The 20573-nt window shown below is 39.1% G+C and overlaps 1 protein-coding gene across 1 annotated transcript in view; it reads right to left on the bottom strand.

Moving 5' to 3' along the window:
- Window positions 1–20573, bottom strand: part of tspan17 (tetraspanin 17) — a 51037-nt gene that overhangs the window by 10385 nt on the left and 20079 nt on the right. Inside the window, exons 2-7 of the mRNA XM_072674304.1 lie at window positions 20511–20561; window positions 12350–12496; window positions 11212–11382; window positions 7258–7383; window positions 6138–6185; window positions 887–1003 (exon numbers count right to left, since the gene is read on the bottom strand). Of these exons, the coding sequence (XP_072530405.1) occupies window positions 887–1003; window positions 6138–6185; window positions 7258–7383; window positions 11212–11382; window positions 12350–12496; window positions 20511–20561 (660 nt within the window). The remainder of the gene's footprint in view (window positions 1–886; window positions 1004–6137; window positions 6186–7257; window positions 7384–11211; window positions 11383–12349; window positions 12497–20510; window positions 20562–20573) is intronic.

Consider the following 20573-nt stretch of genomic DNA (forward strand, 5'->3'; position numbering starts at 1 on the left):
CCACTGTCACCCCTGGCTTGCACAAAAGAGGGTCGGACGTGAATCTCTGTAAATCCCGTTTATTTAAATTAACTTTTACTGTGAAAAGCCCTTAATAAGTACATCTGAACTGAATATACATACATTTGAATAATAAAGTGCTCAGGGAGTTAATAAGAATTTGAAAATCCATTTACTTGCACTGAAGTTTCAGTGCTTTTTGAGCATTATCACAGGAACACTTGTTTGATCAAGTTAGTTCTTCTGAAAATTACTTGTGTAGATGTTGTCGTTAATTTCTAAACAAAGAAACAATGTGTTTAATATATTCATTAAAACCTGACTCACTATGCACAAGTATGGCATTATTTATATACTATACTATATTAGCATATAAACACTCTTAAAAAGAAGGCTCTTTGAGGTTTGCCATAGAGGGACCATTTTTGGTTCCATTAAAACATTTCTGTAGTAGAGATGTGGAGGGTAAATGTGAACAGCCTTTATGTCAAGAGGGAGTTCTTCTAAGTCAAGGTTCTTCACATGCCCACATCACAAAAATGCTTCTTTATGGGACCAAAAGTGGTCCCTCTATGGCATCCCTCAAAGAACCATTTGTAGCACCTTTATTTTTAAAGAGTGTATGACAATTAATGTGTGAAGGTAAGTATGCAGTTATGTTGGAGTGTTTCTTTGCTGCTAAAGACTTAAGCTTAATATAGGTACACATTTCCAAATGTTGGATCCTCATCATTCACGGCTGTCCATAATGTTGGTTTTGTGTAATTACAGTTATCTAACCAGCAGGTGGCATCGCATGTACCTTCTGTGATCAAACAGTTTCTTTTATTCATATAAAATAACATATTACGCAGGACCAGCTTTGATCACCTTTACAAAACATTACCTGTAATAGTGCAATACCCACGAAGATGCCAGCCACCACAATCAAATTTTCCTGAAGCCACTTCTCAAACTGCCCCACGCAGCCCTTGGTGTGGATGTACTCCTGTTGAGCCAGCTCCTTAAAAACAAACAAGAACATCAGTTAATTCTAACGAATCAGAGCCGAGCTGAGCGAGAAAAACACAGAAAGCGAAAGTGTGTGGGTGTTCCCTCATGTGTGTTTTTGCTCTTTGGCCGGACACTAAGCAGAAACAGCACGTAGGCCTCCACCTGGCCTGGTCTTGCTGGTAAATCTGTGTGAGAACAAACTGCTTCTCTGGCACAGTGTGAGTACTGAGTCCACGCCAGCAAGACAAGATGATTACAGGTTTAACACAGCCGCCAAGGGCACACACACACACACGCACACACAGCTACTGTGGCAGAGAAATGGTTTCTACTTCTCTACTCTACATAAAGCTCCCACAGGAACAGAAGTCTTCATTTCACACACACACACACACACATACACACACATACACACACATACACACACACACACACACACACACACACACACACATACACACACACACATACACACACACAGGCATTTACAAGAGCACAGATAAGCAAGGAGCATATGTGCATATATGTGCAGTCTATACTGAGCAGCTGAGCTCTAAATCCAGTTCTTTTAAAAAAGTATTAACGTTAGTATTCCAGAGCTCGATCTATGATTTCATTTATCCACATAAAAAAGTCAGGTGTTAACACACTCAAGTGTCAACAAAAGCATTTTTCGTGTCCTGCAGTGTTTCCTTGTGGTTGAAACAGTCCTCCACATTTTCTAATTACAAGCGCTATTTGTGAGAACCATCTGTTGTTCTACCGCGTTCCACCTTGGTGAGAAACGGGCGGCTGCAGCAAGTAAACTTTTTATACAGATAACTAAATCAGATCTGATCACAATGGAAACACATTTTAGTAAAAAAGTGTAAAGAAATCTGGCTGATATACATCCAGATATCCAGATATAAAAGGTATGAACAACCTCTTAGTCTACACATGCAGCCTGACACCACTGCTAAATTGATCTCATTAATGTCTTTATTTTTTTTATTTACTAAATTTATCTGGTATTGTTTTTGATTCTTATGTAATTTTCAAGTTTAAAATAGCAATTCTTTGTAAAATCTGTAAAAAATTATATATTTTCATATAAAAAAGCAAAGCATTCTTCACTATATTTTGTTTCAGTCTATCTTTAATTTCATAATTCTTTTTTTTAACATGACAACATTCTGAATGCATGTCTTTACTTTGATGCAGAATTCTCTTAATTTAGTTTTGTTTTATTGTTTTTTTCTCCCCGTTTTGCTTATTATTGTTATTATCTGAGAAGGATGGGTTCCCTTTTGAGTCTTGGTTTCTCTCAAGGTTTCTACCTCACGACTCTCTTGCCACTTTTGCCATTGGCTTGCTCAAAATAGGCTCAGCCCCAGATCTCTGTAAAGCTGCTTTGCTACAAGATCTGTTGTTAAAAGCGCTATTTAAATAAAATATTTTTAAAAAATGAAACATGGCATTTTATTTACTTTGTAAATGGGTTTCTTTCAAATCTATAATTTACTACTTTGAGTGTTTCTAATATTAAATACATGTATATTTAATAATAATATATAATGTATATTTAATTTAATAATAATAAAAAGTTGTTTTTAATTTGTAAATATCTTAGCTTCATGAATTCTTTTTTAAATGTTTAAATGTTAACAGAAGTCAATCCCTTTACGTCTTTTTTACTACATGTGTAACCTGACTGTATGGTTAAACAGATTGTTTTAGCTTCCTCTTTATTAACAATTACATTTCAAGTAAACAGAATGGCAGTGCATATGTGTATATATATATATATATATATATATATATATATATATATATACACACACACACACACACACACACACACACACAGTTCTATAATAATTTTTTGTACTCATACCAAGTAAGGGAAATAATCATTGGAACACACAGACACAGTAAGATATGTCCAGATGCATGAACATCTGTCTTTTTCCAAGTCTCTCACAGAACAACAACAAGAGCGTGAGTTTCTTTAGCACACCGATTTGATGCGCTGTACAGCATAAAGCTTGCACTGCTGGGCAGGGATGCTAACCTCTCCCCCCTTCTTTTGAAAACACTAGCTGCCTTTTCCTCTCCACTGTGTGAACATCTCATCCTGAATGGACAAACAGAAATAATCCAAAATGGAACTTGGAGTAAAATCTTGTTTTTCCTTCTCCTGTAAAGTCAACGCTCCCAGAATGCAAAGTTTGTTATGACCATGGCAAAATGGAAAGCACGAAGAACAGCTTTCTACCAGTCCAAAGTCAGAAACCACAGTTTAGATGAAAGTATGATTCACTGTGGAGGACACTGATGTTCAAAGGAGAGGAAACAAAACAAATATTCTGGCTTCAGTTCCCCAACAGAGCCACCGCCCAGATCAACCTTTTGTCTTGTTGTCAGCAGATGACACGAAAGACCTGGACAGGCGAACCCTGGGCCAATAGGAAGCTGTGGTGATATGGGGAGAGCCAATGAAAAGAGAGGGAAGTCACTGTTTTAATGGTGTACGCCACCCCCTCTCTTCCCACCCGGGGGCCTAATTCAACTCAGGTCCCTCTTTGTTGATCTTTTTTCCCTTCCGTCTGTCTCTAACTTCCTTTCCACCCTTCCCGTGCCTCAGTCAGCCTGATACAGGGGCTTGGCACAGAGCTGTGGAGACCGGCTCTCCGGGAAACTGCAGAAAACAAATTTCAGTGGTGCTGCAGGGACATTTACGTGGGTTTAAATACTAAAACAGTCATAACTAAATGCTGAACAACCATTTTCCAACCTTTACCTTTAGGACTGAAATGGAATATACTGGTGTCACAGAAAAACCTTGCATCTCCATTTTTGTTTTACACTTTGTTCACATTAAATCGGACCGTTTTTCTTTACATTGCCTTAAAATTTTATGATTAATGGACCAATAGAAAAGCTCCACAATGACAAATAGATGAAATCTATTTACACTGATTTCCATTAAAAGTCAAGAGGGTTTTTTTTCTTTTAAGCTGAAATTTTGGAGATACACAAAAGCAACAATATATTTAAGATAAATAAATAAATGCACTGCCTGGGGGTCAGAGGTTTGAATTCCAAGCCATGCTACATTGCCATCATTAGCCGGAGCCCAAGAGAGCACAATTTGCTGTGCACTCTCCGGGTGGGTAGATAGAACTCTCTCTCCCCTCATCACTCTTAAAGGCCGGCACAGGCCTCTGTTAGCTGGAGCGGTGGAGTTGGGGACTTCCTCAGAGTGTGTCGGCTGCCCGGTCATGCCGCATCGGCAGCAGTTTGAAAAGAGGCAGTGGCTGGCTTTGTGTGTATTGGAGGAGACGTGTGATAGGTTTTTACCCTCCTAGTGCTAGAGGGAGTTAGAAATGGTTGGGTTAACTGGCAGTACCAAACTGAGAGTAAAAAATCTGGTGTTTATTTACTCAGAAAAAACACTAATATTAGAATAAATACTAAAAACACTCATACAGACAGTAGTGGTTTTAAATCACTGTGTACATGTAAACATCTCCAAAGCTCTCCTCATGACAGTCTAGCATTATTATAAGTATGGCCATCATCCAACACCTGGTTTGGTAAGTCAGTGCTTAATGATGATAAATCAGGTGAGCTGCTGATGCAATTGAACACTTCTACACACTTTCATCTAAATCTGGAATCAAGTTTTGTTCTTCAGACCAGCTCTGAAGCTCTCAACTACTTACCAACTTCCTTTTTATCTGTACTCACTGTATTTACCTGCATCTGTTCTAATGTGATCTGGAGTTTTCGCCTGTCATCTCTTGGAAATGTGAATTTATTTTTTTTGCTCCGTCCAAATGTTTAATTTCTCTACTTCTCAAAACACAGAGGTGGATTGTGAGTGGCTCGCGGTACGATCTGCTCACAAAAGCACACACATGCACACTGTGTCCATGGTAACTGGACTGGTGCAGTGCCCTTGCCATTTCTCTGGAGCAGCAGTGTGTTACCACACCCACGCAGGGAGCGCGGAACGGGGCCTGGCGTAACCCGCTGACTTCCCAATTACAGCTCCGTGCTTTCCCCCGGCTAAAACGGGACGCTAATTAGCACTGTTAAGAGCTCAAACTGTTATTAGAGGCCTGCGCGCTACCAGCTGAAACGTTCAATTATTGCACTTAACCCTTTGAGGCCCTGCAAAGGGTGGGGTCAACACACTCTTTCACACTGTGTGAGTGTGAGAGTCTTTTCCATTTAGAAAATATATTTTAACAACCCCCCCTTGACTCATGAGTAGTCATCATTTCGGCTGTATAATTTACTTTTCTCTATATATAATATAATGATAACAACATGATGCCTCACTGATGTTGTTGCCATTACTTGATATGCAATCAAGGGCATCTAACCAAATTCATAGACTTTTATTTAGCAAAAATCTCTAATTCAATTAGTAAATACTGGTTTTGGGGGTGGGGGGGGCGGGGGTTAATCATCTAAACAGAATCCCACCAATTTATATTTTCAGAGTCCATCAATTCGTCAGCCAATTAATGGAGAAAATGATCAGCTGATTAATCCATAACAGTTTGAGCAACTTTCTTATTTCTGTTAAAAAGGAGACATTCTAGATATACTGCTATTAATACACTGGTTTAAGCTTTAACTATGGTAAAGCCTTTGTTTAAACAAAAGAATACCCTGTTCATTCCTTTAAGGGTCAATATAGTAGAAAAAGAAAAACAACAACCACCACCAGAGGAAGATTTGTGAAATGCTGCATACTGGGATACCTTAAAGCAGTGATATTTGCTGAGATGGTTATCATGTTGGGAAACTCTCACATCGCTGAAACCATAATGCGGACACATTACCATCCCAAAAACATATCGTCACATTTCACATTTCGTCCACCATCAGCTGTGCTTTACCTCGTGAACATGGATATTTATTATATTATATTACATTATCAACATTCATCCACATGAACTCATGTTTTTTTTCTGGGGATACAAGGCTTTGTTATGGCAGCAAATATATTCTACTATGATGATCACAGCTGGATGAGGAAATGACTGGTTGCACGGTGTGTGAGATATAGTTGTGTATGATTTTAGGATATTCTTAATACTAGAGAGATTTAGCAAACTCAGAGACAGGATGATCAGGGAAATACTTACGCCTTGAAGCCGTACGTCATAGCCACACTGGGTGTTCAAGACATCCCCCTGAAGGGAAGAAAAGCACGATGTGTCAGTGTGACAGCTTTTAAAGAACAAAAACAAAGTCTTGATCAAATATCTGGGCTAGGGTCATTATATTATCTTGACACACATTTAAATTACAATGTAATTAATGTTACAATAATTATGTGCACAGGTGTTTCATGAAATACATTTTGATTTGCATCCCTTACTGATAGATTTGAGTTTAGATTTTTTGTATGTTTTTAAATTTGTAAATTTAAGCTGTAACTAAATGCTCTGCATCTGCTACCAAATTTCTTCATTTGTTTGCATGAGAAACAAGTGAGAAATAATTAAACAAAGAGCTGTTTCAAGATATGGACACCAGTGAGGACCAGATAGGGTTAAGGAATATGTCCACGGAGCCAAATTCTTTCTAACAAGTTAGATCAGTTTGTTCTGTGCTTTGTCGCTATAAACTCCTGCCATTGTCTCGTCTGAATCAAAAGTAGAAAAAAAAAAAAAAGGAAAATTACTCATTATGGTGGTGAAGCCAGACTGAGCGTGAGAAAAAACTAAGTGAAAGCTGAGACGTCTCAGTCTGGCTTGTGCTGGAACATGAAAAAGTTTGTTAGTACTGTCTATAGAAGCATCATCATTGTAGTACAATAAACCTCATAGGTCCAGGTTTCGTTTTTTATTTTTGACATGATCAGAGTCTGGAGGTTGTTCTTTACATTCTGTTAGAATCTGGACCAATAATGGACCAACAGAAATTCTCCAAAATGTACAAAATTGGAATACAATATTTTTTACATTTACATTTTTACATTGATGGCTACGTTTTTTTCCTTTTCCTGTAAAGTTCACATGACTGATTTTTAGTTTTAGCAATTGTTGCAACCTATACCATTGTATAATTAATAAAAAAATTATATTTTGTAAACATACAGTACTTTTCATGTGGTCAACACTTCCATACAGTGTAATTATAAGAGAAACAAAAACAGGCTTTTATATCAGGCCTGTAAAATACATATGTTAATTAATATGAATACTGTGCATGTCTGGAAAGCCCAGTGATACTGAATGTGTGTTTGTGTGAGTTTCTTACAGCAGGATCTTTGAGGCAGCAGGAGAACGGCACTCCGCAGCGCTCTCGGCTAGGGTTCAGCTCCGTGCAGTTGAAGTAGATGTTCTGGTTCCAGTCGTTTGGCCCATGGGCACCACAGCATAACCACTGATACACAAAGAGCACAGATAATGATCAGCTTGGTGCTTTATCATCTTTGAAACCATTGTCTTCAAAGAATGACACCAATCAAACAGCACCACCACAATCATAATACACCTCAACACCGTGGATGTGATAGTTAAAGCTTTAACACTAGAAAGGCCGGTATTCAGTCACTGCTAGAACAGCCATAGTGAGCATTCGGACCATTTGAAGACCGCTTGCCTATTTATAGAATAACACTGGAAGAATTAACAAGTAAAATCACGTCTGGAGTTAAAATATGTAATTAGAAACGACGGGATGATTGATGCAAACGTGACATTTATTTATTAACTGATAAAATGACGAAGGCAAACTGCAGATTGAGCAGTTGATGCTCAACTAGACTCCGCACAGTCAACATGAGTAATTTTGACCTTTAGTCAAGTGTATTATGTATTTTTTGTCCGGGCCATGCACACATCCAAAAAAAAAAAAAAGCTTTGCATTGGAGTTAGCTAATAAGGTAATTTCCATCTGCAGTCCCTGTGCAGGTCAACATATACTAATATACTACAACATGTACATGATACACGATAAACAACACAAAATTACAGAAACCCACAATTTTCATAAACAGTTCAGAGTACAGCTTACACACACTACTGTGGGCCATCAGTCTCAAATAGCTTGACTTCACTCAAACCAGTGATCAGCTGCTGTTCCAGTCTGGGACAGCGGAGTGGCAGACTGCTTGCACACCTTTACATTTGCACATCCTTTGCTTTCATTTGAATGGTGATTTCTTCTGAGAATTCACAGGTTCCTTGGACAATATCATCTGCCAGACAGAAAGCCTAGCCAAGGCTCTAGGGCTGTTACGATATGTGCACTCGTACCAAGTTCAGTGCATGCAGTTGCACAGAGAATACACAGTATGCGCTATCAGGGTAAATACAAGGATTTCATTGCTACTGTGGGAATGGTAGCGGTTTAGGAGTTTTGCTATGGTAACCGTAGTCTTGTTTGTCCCCACCTTCCCTTCTCTCTCTTTTTCGGTCATCTCTTACTGCTACGACATGATGAAAGTTTTTTTTTTTTTATCTCTCTTTTTTCTTTACCCCTCACTGTTCTCACCTTCAGATTTGAAACCACTGCAAATAAACCGTTATTTCACAGAAATTCTGGCTTTAACATCTTATTTCAACCCAAAGTAATGATGGATTGGACAAGGAGGAGGTGTCCGTATTTTTGCGTGTGAAAAACATTGAATATGTTAACATTTATGCTTAATTAACAAACTGCAGGCTGTCTTAGCTCCCTCAGGGGGCGCTATACGGCACTAGATGGAACAGACTGTAACTTGCACAACTGTTTAAAGAAAAAGAAACCTGGTTAGTCTTATACCTGTACTACACTGTGAGGTCCGAACTGCAGTGCTAATCGAACCATGACTTTTGTTTTGACTCTGCAGTTTGTTTTGTTGTCAGTTTAGTGCCCCCTATTGGGAGAACAGAGTTAAGCAGAGAGGTTAAGGACACATGGAATGTGTTCCTACACATTCTGCCTTATGTTTTGCCAGTAAATCCTTATACTAGGCTAATTACTATTTGTTGTTGTCGTACGCAAAATAACAGCGCATATGTTAATGGTTAGCAAATAAATGTTCTTGTTATTCACGTAAGATTTTTGTATTTTCAGGTTCACACCAGCTGTACAATTAAACACAATATACTACACTTCGTGATTCCGGGATTGTATGGAGGTGTTTAGCTTGCTGGATAGCTGGATAGGAGAACCGGTGAGGTCAGTACAACTTTTGTATACACCCCTACAGGGCTCTAAAGCATGGCCAAAACCTCTTATTTTTCCCTCCCTCACAACATTTCTGTTCTATCCTGTCCGATCTTGCTTAGCTTATTCTGATCATGCTGGTTTAACTTGGATGAAGCAGTTTACCTCAGGTACTTTCTGAGAGAGATCAGCTGTAGCTGCGTTGGCAAGGTAACAAGAGATGCGCTGGAATAGCAGGAAAATAACAGCAGTCTTTAATCATCAATGGTCAAAATGACCTCTAAAACGACCTCTATGGCCTTTTTAAGTAAAAATACTCAGAAAGACTGTTTTGCTTTTAAAACCCTGATGCTGGCCTTAAAGGCCAAAAATGGATCAGCTTCAAATATCCAATTTGTACCAGGAGCTTGGGTTTACCTACCATCTCTCAAGATCTATAGAAAATAAGCATTTAGACACTTCTCTGTCCTGAAGCTGAGGTGGTGGAACGAACTTCCCTCAGGTGTCTGAACAACTGAGCCAATCACGGTCTGATAATCTTTCAAGAGCACTTACATCAGTGCTATTCTTGCGCTTATTCTTTTTTTCTCCTCAGTAATCAGGCACAGTGTAGTGGCTGCATGTACCTGGGTCTGTTATCACTAGGCATCAGTACTGACTGTTGTATTGAGTAGTATCTTAGATTAGAGGTGTATTTGCACTTTAGTCTATTCACATTAGCTATATTTTTAGTTGCTCTGGATAAAGTACATGCATGTATAACTTTGCATTAGTCAGGTGTCTTATTTTATACTCTCCAACAACTTACACATCACAGGTGGCAGGATTCACCGCAGTGGCAGTGTTAGCGTTCAGTGTGCAAGCCATTAAAACACAAAACGGGAAAGAGTTGTTGTGCGACTGACTGTACAAGCGGATTCGGATTTCAGAGACTGACGAAAGCTCAAGAAAAGAGACGCAAACGGGTTGCTGCAATTTACGAAAACGACTGAAATCCAGGTATTGAAACATGTGGGCACTCACTGTTCGGTGAAGCCACGCACTGAAAACAGTGGGGTGTGGGAAGAAAAAAAACAAGCCCACCGTAGTTGGGAATTTAGCGATATGCTAAGTTCGATTAAAAGAGAAAGCAAGCCAACCTGGATGAACCAGTCTACTAATCGCTAGACAATCGCTTGTTTTATTCACGCTTATTCTAATGTTTTGCCACTCAGCCTAACTAAAGGGGGCGTGCTCCAGCGGGAATGTGACGTCAGTGCATTCCCTCTACATTTAAAGGTGTATTTTACAATACCTCAAATTAACAAAAAAACAAAATACACCAGCAGTGGCAGATAAAAAATAAAATGCCACCCAAAAACTACTGAATGTTTTATTCATTCAGATTTTTCTGCACTTCATCCAATTAAACAGAACTAATTACACTCTTTGTAATGAAATGTGCTGGAGATCAGGGTTCTTTAAGCACTGATAACCATGACCAGGGGTTACACTCCTGTAGGCCATGTCTGGCATTAGGCATGGCGTCAAGAGGTTCATGTCTATCTGCTCCAAAGAGTCCTATTCTATTGGCAATACTTATCTACAGGGACTAGACGAGCTGTGCGATTTGTGGTAATCTCCTAATTTTAGTAAGTTCTACAGCACATCATCTCATTAATTTTAGATTCATCTTACTACAGCTCCCAAAACCCTGGATTTCTAGACTTTTTTCCCCAGACTTTTCTATGAACAGTTTGGAATTTGTTAAGTAGTTGTGAAGCAGCAACAATTTCAGCTGAATTGCCCACTCTTTAACAGTAACCTATAGTAATAGTATTTGTAATTTGGACAATACAAAGTCCATCTCTATCCACTGCTCTGTAGGCTAAATATCCAATTGTACAAACTTGGTTATAATGGACTTTATTCAATTCCTGCAGCTCATGTCACCAAACTTATAAGGCAAGCTCAGCCCCTTAGCAGTTCTTTTATACCAGCATACCTTCCTACCTTTACATACACAGTCATAACAGTATGCACAGTGTTTGAAGGTGAAGGGCGTGTGCAAAGACTCACATATTCTTGAGCAAAATCGATGAGGTTCTGTAGGTCAATGTCGTCCCGGTATGCTTTGACGTTGTTGTTGATAAAGAAGTTGAGCTGGTCCTTGATCCAGTCTTTAAAAACGAACGCCAGGATTCCAGCAGTCAGCTCCAGGAAAAAGATAAGCCCTAAGAAGACTGAAAACTGGAGGAAAAAAACCCACAATATTGTAAATAACAACAATGACAGGTTTATCTGTCTAAAATCCTTCATTCTGGAAACAGGACACGTGAAAAACAGCTGGACCTTGAGAAATTCCTGGGGGACAAGCCAATTGCAGGAAAAACGCTACAACAGCTAATAATAAATGGATGTCAGCAGAGGCCAGATAGCAGTATGTCTATAAAATAGTGATGACTAGTCCTTACTATTCAATTGTTAGAGCTGTAGGACTGGTAGAGTGTTAGTGAAAAATACTTTTTGCGCTATACGCCCAAAGGTTTGTAGACACTTGCAAATCAAACAGTTCTTCAAAATAAAGGTATTACTGGCAATAAGTAATGTTTCACTTTAATGCTTTGAATATTATAAAGATGTGTGTGTACTTGAACATCTGTGTAAGCAGTGAGTGCAGCCTAAAGTAGCTAAATAGACCAATTAGGTTGAACAGAGTCACATGCAAAAGATCTAGCACCCTGTTAATAGGACATGCTTTGTTGATTTGAGTGGAAATAATGCATAAAAACCTGGAAACAAACTTAAATATGGTGTTTTTTCCCTACAACATTAAAGCACAGTTTTATTTGCTGAACTCAACACACTGTAGCAAGAAAACAGCAGTACAATTATACATCAACAAAACATGTGATGTGAGTAGGGGTGCCCACCCCACATTTTTACATATAAACTTAATACAATAAATACAAGGACATCTAACCCACATGACGCACATAATATTAATGTTATAATCCATGTTGAAAAGTTGTAGTCAATCACTCCGCTCTACTCAGCACTTAGACTTCATTAAAGATGGGTTTGGTTCAAACAACTGATTAAATTCATCAGTTCCACATGTGGAAATGAGTGAACCTTGAAATGAGGGAGCAGGGGAACATGAGCCAAACATCTGGAGGAAACGCACACAGATGGGCAACGAAGGATGGAAACTCACAAATTTGAGCAGGAGTGTGTTTTCACGGAGTGCCCCGATGCAGCCAGCGAAGCCCAGGATGAACATGACCCCTCCCACCACGATGAAGAGCCAAACGGGGTCAAAGCCGCCCAGGTCTGTGATGGATGAGATGTTGGACAGCACTCCCTGCACAACACACAGTAAAGCCGGAAGATTAATGAAATGATTCAACACCTCATGAAATCTTACATTTCACCACAATTTCTAGTGAATCTGAACTGTTCTGTTTTTTAAGACTTCACAGAATAGACAAATGTGACTAGAGGACCCTCTTACAGAATATTAGAATGTAGACAATAGCAACACCATTTTTTAAACAGTGAAAGAAATGTTACTTGTTAAATGTTAAACTGAGCACAAACTACATTAAATACTACTATGGCACATGTACATTTCAATGTGGGGGCAGTTCAATCACTACCTTCAAATAGACAACTGTGAGTGCAAACCTTCTCTCACCAAAACCATTTAATAGGAAAAATTAATAGGATACAATTCACATAATGACATTTACATTTTATCATAAATCAATCTGATTGATCTTGGTGTGATTCTGAAAATAGTCAGATACAAGATTACACAAAACAGAGTCAGAGAATTTTATTTTGGCCAAAAAAAAGAGTGATGCACAAAATAATCCGCAACCAATTATTCGTCTAGTACGGCAAAAAAAAGCACTTTTGGTGTTAGACTGAATAAGAGAAGGGGTTTTGTCCTTTTTTCAAATAATAACTATTTATTAATTTTTTTGTACTTTATGCAAGGATGAAAAAGTGGCAAATTAATACAGACCTGTGGAAACAGTGGCCAAAGTTTTAATTTTGTTCGGTTGCAGTCAAAATGTTTTATTCCAGTGCATCCTTACAAAAACGAAGCCAAATGATCTTTGTGCCACATTATTCTGTATTCTTTAGTTAACCACTTCCTTTGTGCAATCACTGTAATTTATGGTTAGTTCAAAACGTATGCAGTAGAAAAGACTGCACTTAATTACAGACTGGGGGAAATGCAAATGAAACTGGTTCCTGAGCTCTGCTCTCATATATAGAGTGAAGAAGATGAACAAGCTTGTCTATAATAAGAACAATCAACAGACCAGTTTGGTATTACTTTGGTTTCCAGCCAAATATATACAGAAAACCACTGGATGTTAACAGTGCTACAGAGTTTCTGTGCAGAATACAGTTATTATTGTAAATGATACGGTAATTTTAGAATGGCGTACAGTCGGTAATTACATGGTAGTTATATTTTACCATCACAGGAAATTGCAGTTTATAGGGCAAGACTCTGTAACACTCACCTGAGGTACAGTGTAGCTGAACTTAGATCAGTGTAATATCATGTTGAAGTAACTCTCTACTGCTACTCCCTCACTACTTCCTCTAGGCTTTCCACTACATTATGGACCATTGCTATGAGGATTTGATTGCATTTAGCAACAACAGCGTCAGTGAGGTCAGGCTGTTGGATGATCACCACCACACCTCATCCCAAAATACTGGATGAAGCACCATCCAACATTCCAGAGAACACAGTTCTGCTGCTTCACAGCTCAATGCCGTGGTGTGTGAACCCTTCTAATGTCATAGGCTCCTATTTATCTGCTCCAGAGAGTCCTATTCTATTGGCAGGACTTCTCCACAGGTACTAGACAAGATGTGTGTGTATGTATTTGCACATCTGCGTCAACAATGGGTGCAATGAATGCATTCATGAGAAGAAGGGGTGCCCACAAACATTTGGACGTAGTATATATATATATTTTTTTTTCCCTTTACATTGTGGCACAGATCCATAATGGATGGACCAATAGAAATCCTCCAGAATTACTTGGGATAAAAACCTTCTACATTGACTTCCATTCAATGTTTTTTTTTTCTTCCTGTAAAGTTGCTATTTTGGAGATACAGGGTTTTTGTGTGACAGCAACAATATATTTTATGGAATATTACAAATAGCATAACAAATAGCATCCCCACCTTTAGATCAACACATCACAATACACAGATGCAATTTTACACCTTTTAGAATTCAGCAACACAGTAAAACAGTAATTACAAAAAACAAACAAAAAAAAAAAACAGCAAGAGAGAATCCTGCAGAACGTCGGGGTGCAGAGACTAATCCAAAATGAGGCATTCCTTCACCTTCTGCCCATTTCAGCAAAAGATGTGTGTGTGTGTGTGTGTGTGTGTGTGTGTGTGTGTGTGTGTGTGTGTGTGTGTGTGTGGCCATAAGGAAAACACCACACATCCACTATTTATCCACTGGTCTCCAACACTACTGCATTTAAATTCACATTAAACCTTTTTCCAGGTAGAAATCGCAGCAACTTTCAACTACGTAAACTGTTTTATTTACCCAGGGAGGACACATTCCACACTCACACACTCATTCTTGTATCCAACTTGCACAGTCTCAGACAAGTCTCAGACATGACCAGTATCCAAAAACAAGGCGCTCCAAAATCCCCAAATATTCACTCTCTAAGCACCTGTTTACCAACCAGGACTGCATTTCCAAAAATTAATGCAGCGTTCTTATCATAAGGAGCTTTGATGTGCTTCAGAAGCATCAGGATCTTCTTAATTATTGTTATTTTCACATGGCTACCAGATACACAAATCTCAGGCATTAATATTTTAACGCTCTATTTTATTTGCCGGTGCCTTTGCCAACGCTGCACTGCCACAGTCTCACAGGCTGCTGTTTGGGGTCTGCTGGATTAAATATGAATATCTTTCTAAGACCTTACCGAGAGCAAATGCCTCTTTCTGATGATTACACCGAGACGTGTGATAAGGATGTAGAGGACCATCATTCCAGAGAACACAGTTGCACTGCTCCAAAGCTCAATGCTGGGGGGGTTTATTCCCCTCTGGCCCACGCCAGGCATTAGGCAGCATGGTGCCAATAGGTTTTCTGCACCAGAGAGTCCTATTCTATTAGCAATACTTCTCTACTAGACAGACTGTGTGTGTGTGTGTGTGTGTGTGCATTTGCACATCTGTAGCTTAATGCATTTATTAGGGGTGTCCTACGGTTCTACTTTAACTTCAGCAGTCTACAGGACCTGTTTCCAACATTTCCTTCTGATGACACTTCCACGAAGGTAATATCTGTGCAGGTGTCACTGCACAGTAAAACAGTGCACCACCACTTTAGAGTCTGCTAAATCGTACTGCAGATCTTTTGCAGTCATACATGGGTTGTCCAAGCCCGACCCGATGGCTGACCCGAACTCGGGCCGGGCCAAGCTTTCCCACCACTTTCCTCGGGCCCTGACGGGTCGAGCTCAAGAAAATGGTCTGTGATGTAGGCCTTCGGTTTTAATGCTATATATATATATATATATATATATATATATATATATATATATATATATATATATATATATATATATATATATATATATAAAGCTCTGGCTTGATAATCACAATATAGCAAAGTAACAAAATCAACTGTGATCGTAAAAAAAGTTTTCATTTTTTCTTATGTTATAATCACAAAGCTCTGACCTTGCCAGCTCGCACACGTGAGCTTCTTTACTGCCCACATTACACTTGACCAGCAGCACGGTGTGTAGCCAGCCGGACGGCCCGGCATCAACCTGTCCTAGAATTTTTCAGCTAAACGTCACCTCGGTCGTTTGCACTGAGGCTATACGCTTATCCTAAAAATATAAGTATTGTGTACTGTTCAGAAAGTAAACCTTGCTAAATTATATTAGACTAAAGGAAAGTCATTCAGACATCATTCTTGTAGCATATTTTACCAATGTTTAAGCCTGTGTATCACTGTTGGCAATGCTGGTGTTTTAATCATTGGAGTTGCATTATTAAATATTGCTCTGTTCATTAACATCATTCTGAACAGATTTTGCTCATTCAAGCAACTCGGAATTGTGATTAAAAGTTCAGTTTTAATGGTCTACTTTCTAAAAAAAAGTTCAGGTTCAGGGCGGTTCAGGCTGGTGTTTTTGGGCCCGATCTAAGATTTAGTTGTGATTTGTCTTTCTAGTAATCCAACAAAGGTTTTCTGGATTATCTGTTTTTGTCAACTGCCATTTTATAATTGAATTAGGAACTGAGGAAACTGCTGTTCTCTTAGTCTCCTCTCTTAGCCTCTCTTATTCTGTTCCCTCCTGGTTCCGCCAGACCGGTCTCTCCACTACCCTGCTGCCCGCTGTCCTGCTCTGGGGCCTCGCATTGATTCATCCTCACCTCACTGCATGACTATACCTCTGACTGTTTATCTGCATGGACTTTATCACCTCACTCACTTTTATATCTTGTATGGCTTGATGGCACAGATGCAATTTTTCTCATAATTCACTTTAGTTTTATTGTTGTTTATTTTTCCTGCTTTGTTTATTATTGTTATTATCTGGTGTCGACCAGAGGAGGTCTTGGATTGAGTCTTGGATTCTCTCAATCTGAGGGAGTTTTTCCTCACCACTGTTGCTGCTGGCTTGCTCAAAAGAGGCCCGGGCCGGGATCTCTGCAAAGCTACTTCGCGACAATAGTTGTGCAAAGCGCCGTATAAATAAATTTGAATAGAATTTTGTGGGTATCAATTATTTTGATTTCCCAAGTGTCAGGCACCTGCTTAGAGGAGCCTGGGGCTGCAGATTGTTTGGAGAAGGTTTAGAAAGTCAGCTTTAAAGCTTTAAAACTGACAAAGATTTTACCCCCATTCTCTTAAATTGTGCAAAACAAACACAATACAGTAATCTTTCTCAAAATGTTAAATGTAGGATGTGTCATCTTTAACTTTATGCCTTTTGGAAATCATTTCATCATCTACTCACTTAACCTCACTATTTCACATGTTTCTGTAAAGGTTTAAGTTCAACACACCCCACCAATTGGTGCAATAGTGCATAATGCATGCCTGAACCACATACTTGCTTCTTTGGAGTTGTTCAGTAATCACTAATAGACGTGCTTATGTGGTTTCTGACACTGTATGACACACTGTTATCCATAAACACTGACTAAATGATGTCATATAGCCTAAAACAGCAGTAAAGCTGGATTAAGCTTAAATTTGGTGAAGCTTAAAGGTTGTCAGTCCATGTCTGGAGTGTGCGTCATACAGTCTGAAGCAAGTGTGTAATTCAGGCAAACACTCTGCACGGTGTTAATGAGTATACATAAGCTTCTATTGCTTGTTAGATACATTAGCCTCATAGCTTCAGTGAAAAACTAGAGAAGCACCCTTCAGACACCAAACAGTCACTGCTGACGGGCTGCTTAAAATTCCCTTCTCGCAGAAAAAAAGGAAAACACTACAATGGTCATCATTAACCTGATAATGGTTCAAAGCATGTTATTTCACCCACCATCTCATTAACCATTAATGAAGCAATGATTAACAATTAGTGAATCGGAAAATTACAAGCAATTTATTAATAAATAATGAACTGGTAACGATTAACAATTTGCAAACTGAAAATTCCAACCAATTCATTATTCACACGATGCTATCAGGGTGTCCTAGCGGAGTTACCATCAATACCAGGCATTGACATGCTGACTACACGCCCGATATGAGAGGAGCTGGACCCACTCCCAGCTTATTAATAAGTCAATTAACTGCTCTAGATTCATAAAGTCGTTTAAATGTGAGCCAATTATGTCCAACATTCACGCATGAGTAAGCTTCAGCACGGCTGACCTTTCAGGGAGAAATTCCCGCCAACATAAAGAAACCTCTGCGGTTCAGCTATCCATCTCTCTGAGGCGAACGCTACGTTCAGAACATAGAGGCGTGCTGTAACTGAGAGCGAAAACTGCTACCGCAATAAATGAGTAATGAAACCCATATGGCTCCAGATTTCCTGGTATCAAAGTCATAAAAGTCACAATGAGGGATTCGCAAAGACGACATCCGATTTATGTGGTATTCCAAGGAGGTTTGAGTGCTCAAAATGTGTACTCATTTTATTATGAAGAAGAAAAGTCTTTAAAATGTTTAAACATGAACTCAGTAGGAAAGGGAAGGTCTTCCTCAGCATCACCGCTGTGCAAAACTGTGGTGTTTTCTAAACTACTCCAAATCTGCAGATACTCTTTGTGGTTTTTATACTACGCCAAATCTGTATGGCCTACGCAGGGTTTTCTGCACTAGCCCAATTTTGCAGGCACTACCTGTGGTGTTTTTTTTACACTAGCCCATATTTGCAGGCACTACCTGTGGTGTTTTTTTTTTACACTAGCCCATATTTGCAGGCACTACCTGTGGTGTTTTTTTTTTACACTAGCCCATATTTGCAGGCACTACCTGTGGCGTTTTCCACACTAGCCCATATTTGCAGGCACTACCTGTGGCGTTTTCCACACTAGCCCATATTTGCAGGCACTACCTGTGGCGTTTTCCACACTAGCCCATATTTGCAGGCACTACCTGTGGCGTTTTCCACACTAGCCCATATTTGCAGGCACTACCTGTGGCGTTTTCCACACTAGCCCATATTTGCAGGCACTACCTGTGGCGTTTTCCACACTAGCCCATATTTGCAGGCACTACCTGTGGCATTTTCCACACTAGCCCATATTTGCAGGCACTACCTGTGGCGTTTTCTACACTAGCCCATATTTGCAGGCACTACCTGTGGTGTTTTCTACACTAGCCCATATTTTCTACACTAGCCCATATTTAGCCATATTTACTAAATGTGATGTTGGTAAATTTTGTCAGCTATAAAATAGCCAACAAGTAGGATAACACACACCTCCTTTAACATTCAATGCTTCCCTTAGCGGTCTGGCATATAACTTACCAGCTTCCAAAGTCGGTGGTTACATCACTTGGTGGAAGAGTTGCTTATTGTACTTATCACTGAGAAACTATTTAATAAAAGCTCAGCTTTCTTGCAGTTTCACAAAAGCAAAAGGCTGCTTGAGAGTGTTACAGTGCTCTAATGGGTAAGATGGTTTTACTCCACTTTGTGTCATGGCTAAGAACACAACCTTGATAAAATTGCTTGGCCTTGTGTGCACTGCTTTATTTTCCATTGTTTTATTTTTTATTACTAAACACATTACTAAACACTACAATCATTAAATATAGCATGGGTCTGCTATTTTAATCTGCTCTTCATCTCAGATGGGTTCTACTGTAATTTGGGTAACAAAATAGGACTCATGTATGATGCATTTTACATCACATCACATTGAAACAGCATGCTCTTGGCAGCTTATGCCCGACTGCATCTCGAATCTGGCATCAAACTACACCAAAGGAGCTTCAAATTTCTGGCAATGCCAGATTATAGCTCCAGCAGCTTCCAAAAACCCAATTATAATATTAAAACAATTTCTTGAAATAAGCATAATGAACCTTTATTCATTGTTGGGTCTGGTTTAGATATTAGAACCTATAGAGGTAATATTTATCCTTCCTTTAAAAATACATTTAGCCCTTCTGCTGGCCACTTTATTAGAAATGCCAAGAATCATACTTTCACTCACTGGCCACTTTATCAGGAATCATTTACCCTGTACTATGAATAATAAATGAATAGTATATGATATGTATGGTGTTAACTTGTAAACATATATCTACACTCACTAAAATAAAGATGCTTCAAAATTGGATGTAAAGAACCATTTAAAGGTCTAAATAATCTTTACTTAATGTGAAGTTTTTTTACTCTCATAAATCTACATTGTAAACATGTTCTTCTATGTCTCTTCTATGGCATCGCTTAAAGAGCCATTTGAGGCACTGTAATTTTAAAGAGTGTACCCTGTAGAAATTTAGAGAAACATAGGCAAAGGATGTAAACGCGGCTATTATTTGTGTTCCTATATTCATTTTTGCCTTTTGATCCTTAATAATGCACTAGAAGGCTGTGTACATGTATTTAATAACTTTAGCTCTAAATGAGCCCCAATACAGATGTCCGTAACTAAGTCTTCCAGATGAACCCAGTGGAAAAAAAAAAGTCTTCAGGCTACATTTGTGTTCAAGTGCCTAACTAGATTTTCGGAAATGCAGTCAGCAGGGTGAAGGAGGTACCTGCTGCACACTGTGTTGTTTAGGTAACCATCTAAATAAAACGATGAGGAATGTGAAGCATGTCATGAATCAGTCCGTCACTCTGCCTCTTTGCAGAGTGTTGCCTACTTGCCTTTTCAGCCCATGCCCAGAGTCCAATACCCAGGAATGCCGCTCCCAGCAACTGAAACACACA

The sequence above is a fragment of the Salminus brasiliensis genome, chromosome 2 (assembly GCF_030463535.1).
Source record: "Salminus brasiliensis chromosome 2, fSalBra1.hap2, whole genome shotgun sequence".
NCBI lineage: Eukaryota > Metazoa > Chordata > Actinopteri > Characiformes > Bryconidae > Salminus > Salminus brasiliensis.